This window comes from Fulmarus glacialis, unplaced genomic scaffold (assembly GCF_000690835.1).
Source record: "Fulmarus glacialis isolate BGI_N327 unplaced genomic scaffold, ASM69083v1 scaffold3489, whole genome shotgun sequence".
Classification (NCBI taxonomy): Eukaryota; Metazoa; Chordata; class Aves; order Procellariiformes; family Procellariidae; genus Fulmarus; species Fulmarus glacialis.
In genome coordinates this window covers 25134-29827 of record NW_009231245.1, presented here as the reverse complement: position 1 = coordinate 29827, position 4694 = coordinate 25134, and the positions used below count along the sequence as shown (strand labels likewise).

The following is a 4694-nucleotide window of genomic DNA, read 5'->3' as shown; positions in this document are numbered from 1 at the left end:
CTTTCCCTTTCCACCTCTCCTTCGCACGTGTTCTCACTCTCTCTGTTCCTTGCTCACTCCCTCCTTCCTTTTCTTGTATGCTTACGCCCCCACTCTCTTTCTCCCATCCTCCCTTTCTTCTAATATGTTCATGCTTTCTTGTGTGCTCCCTTTCTCAAGTGCTCTCACTGTCTCATGCTCTCGCTTTCTCATGTGCTCACTCTTTTTTCTGCACTTGCATTTTCTCACATTCGCACGCATTGCACCCTTGCCCCCACTTTCTCTTGTGTCCACCCTTTCCCCCACCCTCATGCTGTCTATTGCTCTCTCTCCATTTCGCTTTCCTGTTTTCTCCCTTTTCTCTCTTTCTCTTTCCTACTGTCTCCTCTCTCTCCTTCTCCCTCTTTCTGTCATGTGCACTCTTTCTTGTGCATGCTCCCTTTTTCTCATGTGTGCTTGTTATCTCATGCCCTCCATGCCCTTTCTCTTGACTCTGCACTATTTCTTGCAACATTGCGCACTTTCTTGCAAACTCATGCTTGCTCTTTCTTACCCACTCACATTAGCTTTCTCACACGCACTTTCTTGTGCCACCTCTATTCCCCGTACTCTCCCTGTTTCTTGCTCCCTCTCCCCTCGCTCCTTTCATGCTCTCTCGCTCTCTCCCTTTCTCCCTCTTCCTCTCTTTGTCTTTCTTCTTTGTGCACCCTTGCTTTTTCTTGCAAGTGATCATATTCTTTCTTGTGGCCACTCCCTTTCTCACATCCATGATTTTCCTCACACCCTTGCACCCTATCTTGCGCCTTTTTGCCCTTTCTTGCAACCTCACTCTCACTCTTTCTCATGCCCTTGCACTCACTGTCATGCGCACGTTCTCTCTCCCTTCCACACTCCCCGTTTCCTGCACACACGCTCCCTCTTTCTTGAGTTCTCTCTTCATGTGTTTCACGCCTTCTTTCTCTCCCCCCCTCACTCGTTTTCTCTTTCATTTTCTTGTCATAGTTTAACCTTGTCTCTTCCTCTCTATCCTCCTCTATCTTTTTATCTCTGTGCATCTCTGTCTCTCCTTCTGTTTTTGCTTTATCCCTCTCCCTCACTCGTTATCTCTTTCTCTCTCGCATGTGCACACGCACTGTCATATGCACTTGCTTTTTATCACACATGATCATGCTTTTCCGTGTTCGCTCACTCTCTTATGCCCTTGTTCTTTCTTGCACCAATGCACCCTTTTTCGTGCCCCCATTCCCGTAATGTTACCCTCTTTCTCGTGACCTTGCACCCTTTCTTGCAACCTCGTTCTTGCTTTCTTATGCCCTCGTGCTTGCTTTCTTTCTCACACCACCTCTCTTTCCTAAGCACCCTTATTAGTGCACTGTCTCCCTCACAATCCCTACCTCACTCATTCACGCCCCCTCATTGTCTCCCTCGCTCTTTCCCCTCTTTCTCTCTTACGCCTTCTTTCTCTCCCTCTTTTCCCTCTCTCTCTCATTCCCATCATCTTTTTCTTTCTTTACTTCTCTCTCCTCGTATTCTCTTCTCCCTTTTTGTCTCCCCCTTTGTCCCTCCCTTTCTATCACTCTTTAATGTGCTCACTCTTTAACTCCCTTTCTTGTATCCTTATTCTTCCGCCCTCCTTGTTCTCACAACCTTGCTCTTTCTTGCATGCTTGCTCTCCTTTGTTTCTTGCGTGCTGGCTCTTTTTTTTGTGCCCTCACATCCATCCTCTCATGCCCACTCTTTCTCATGCAAGCTTTATCTCCCTCTTTCTCGAGAGCTTTCTTTCTTGGGGGTCCTTTATCTCTCTCTCTGTCTCTCTCTCCTCTATCTAGCTCTCTTTTTCTTACATGCACTTGCTCTTTCTCACAGTTGATAATGCTCTTTCTTGTGCTTGTTCCCTTTCTCTCAACCTGTTCTCTTTTTTGTGTCCATACTCCCTTTCTGGCAACCCCCATTCTCATGACCTCACCTCCTTTCTTGTGACCTCACACCCTTTCTCTCAACCTCATCCTTGTTCTTTCTCATGATCTCATACTCATTTTCTCATGCATGCTTTCTCTCCTTCTGCCATACTCTCTCTTGGTTTCTGGTTTGGTCCCTCTCTCGATCTCTTTTTGAGTTTTATCACCCCCCCCTTCTGTCTCTCCCTCTTTCTTCCTCATCCCCCTCATTCTCCCTCATTCTTGCTCTCTTTCAGACACTATCTCTTTCTTGCCATCTCTCTCACACACTCAAACTCTTTTTTGCACACTTGCTCTTTCTTACACGTTGGCTTTCTTTCCTGTGCCCTCACACCTACCTCTTATTGTGCCCTCTCTTTCTCACACATGGTCCTGCTCTTTCACCCACTTGCTCCTCTTCTCATGACCTCACTCTTTTTATTGCACCCTCATGCCCTTGCTCCCTTCCTTGAGACATCACTGTCACTCATTCTTACACCCTCATGCTCGCTTTCTTGCACTCCCTCTCCCTCTTTCTGGAGAGCTCTCTTTCTCATAGGTGCTCCCTTTCTACCTTGCATGCATTAGCTGTTTCTCACATGCGTACTCATTGTCACAAGCTATCCTGCTTTCTTGTGCTCGCTCCCTTTCTCACACCCTCTCTGTCTCGTGGCCTTGCACCATCTCTTACACCCTCTCCCCCATTCTCATGACCTCATCCCCTTTCTCACAACCTCACTCTCACTGTTTCTCATGCCTTCACGCTCACTTTCTTGCACATGCTTTCTCTTTCTTGCACAATTGCTCTGTCACACGCCATCTCTTCCTCACATGCACCCTTTCTGTACTATTCATGTGATCTCTCTCCCCCTTTCTAAACTCTCTCATGATCTCTCCCACTCTTGCCCTCTCCCTCTCCCTCACTCTTGCCCTCCCTCTCTCTTGCTTTTCCCCTCTTTGTTCCCCCCTAATTTTCTCTCATGGGCACTCTCTTTCCCACCCATAGTTCCTTTCTTGTGCCTACTCCTTTTCTCAGGCCATCACATCTTTTCTTGTGCCAGTGCTTTCTTTCTAACACCATTGTGCCCTTTCTTGTGACCTCACACCCTTTCTTGCACCCTCACGCTCTGTTTTTCTCATGCCCTCATGCTTGCTTTCTCATGTGTGCCATCTTTTTCAGCACACTCTCTCTTTCTCATGTTCTTTCTCTTCCCCCCTCTTCCTCGCATTCTCCTTCTCTTCTTTCTCTTGCATGTGCACTTTCCTGCACCTTTGCTTACGCATGCTTACACTTTTTTTTGCACACTCCCTTTTTCGAGCACTTGCCCTCTCTCATGCTCTTGCCTTTCTTGTGCTCCTTCTATTCTCTGTGCTTGCTTTCTTGTGCTCTTGCACTCTTGCCCTCAACCCTGCCCCTTCTTGCACTCACCCTTTCCTGTGCCCTCATGTTCGCTCTTTTTCATGCGAGCTTTCTCTTTATTTGTGAGTATTCTTTCTCATGTGCACTCTCTCTCTCTTTCACCTCTTGTCTCTCATGCGCTCTCTCATGTGTGCTTTCTTTCTCACATGCTCACTCTCTCGCATGCAGGCTTCATTTCTCATGATCTCTCCTTTTCTCATGCCCTTGATTTTTCTCACACCCTCATTTTCTTGTGCCCTCACACCCTTTCTCAAAACCTTGTGCTAGATCGTTTTCGCACCCTCATGCTTGCTTTCTCACATACGTGTTCTTTCTCAGTCCACCTCTCTCTTTTCCCCAGTGCCCCTTTTCTCTCCTTCTTGTGCTGTCACTCTCTTTATTCCTCATGCATTCCCATTCTGGAGTGTTCCCCCTTTCTTGTGGCCTTGCTTTTTTGGTCACCTCCCTCTTCCTTGCACCCTCATTTTTCCTCACACATACTCGCTGTTTCTCATGCAACCACACTCTCACATGCTTATGTGCTTTATTCCACCCTTGCGCCTTCCTTTCTTGTGCCCACCTCTTCCCACGCCCTCACACTCACTGTTTCTCAAGTGGGCTTGCTTTCTCTTTTGATCTTTCACACGCACTCTTTCTCTCCCTCGTTCTTTAGAACTCTTTCTCACACGCTCTTTCTCTCTCTCTTGATCTTGCCTTCCCTCTCTCTCACTTTCTTGTTTTATTTAGCGTTTGCTCTTTCTTGCTTTCTTGCTTTTTCTTTCTCACCCTCTCTCTCTTACCCTCTCTTTCTGTCATGCTCACACTCTTTTCTCATCGATGCTGACTTTTTCTTGCACACTTGCTCTTTCTGGATATTAGCACGCTCTTTCTCATGCCCACTCCTTTTTTCACGCCCTCGCTCTCTCTCTCATGCCTGGTCTCCTTGTCACACCTGCACTTTCTCACAACCTTGCACCCTTCCTTGCGATCTTGTGGCCTTTCCTGCAACTGTGCACTCGCTCTTTCCCACGCCCTCATGGCTCACTTTCTTCCTCATGACATCTTTTTCTTGCACCTTTCCACACATTCTCTTTCTTACACACTATTTTCCTCTTTCTTCTTGTGTATTCTTTCTCACACACTCTTGCATGCACTCACTCTCTCTCATGCCTTTGCTCTCTCACTTTCTTGCCCATGCTCACACTCTTTCTGTGCATCGCCTTTCTTGAGTGCCCTCTCTTTCTTGCACCTTTGTCCCTTTCCGTGCCCTCGCTCTTTTTGGTGCCCTCCCTGAGCCCTCACTCTTTCTCATTCCCTGGCTCTTCCTCACATGCACTTGCTATTTCTCATGCGCTTTCTCTCTCACACACACACTCACG

The 4694-nt window shown here is 47.3% G+C and overlaps 1 protein-coding gene across 1 annotated transcript in view; it reads right to left on the bottom strand.

Annotated features, from left to right (window-relative positions):
* Window positions 1–4353, bottom strand: part of LOC104081649 (histone-lysine N-methyltransferase, H3 lysine-79 specific {ECO:0000303|PubMed:21187070}-like) — a gene marked incomplete at its 3' end in the record, with an annotated part of 5645 nt that extends 1292 nt beyond the window's left edge. The window contains 4 exon segments of the mRNA XM_009584483.1: window positions 1627–1886; window positions 3102–3157; window positions 3423–3473; window positions 4161–4353. Coding sequence (XP_009582778.1) covers window positions 1627–1886; window positions 3102–3157; window positions 3423–3473; window positions 4161–4353 — 560 coding nt within the window.
* Window positions 4354–4694: the final 341 nt, after the last annotated feature.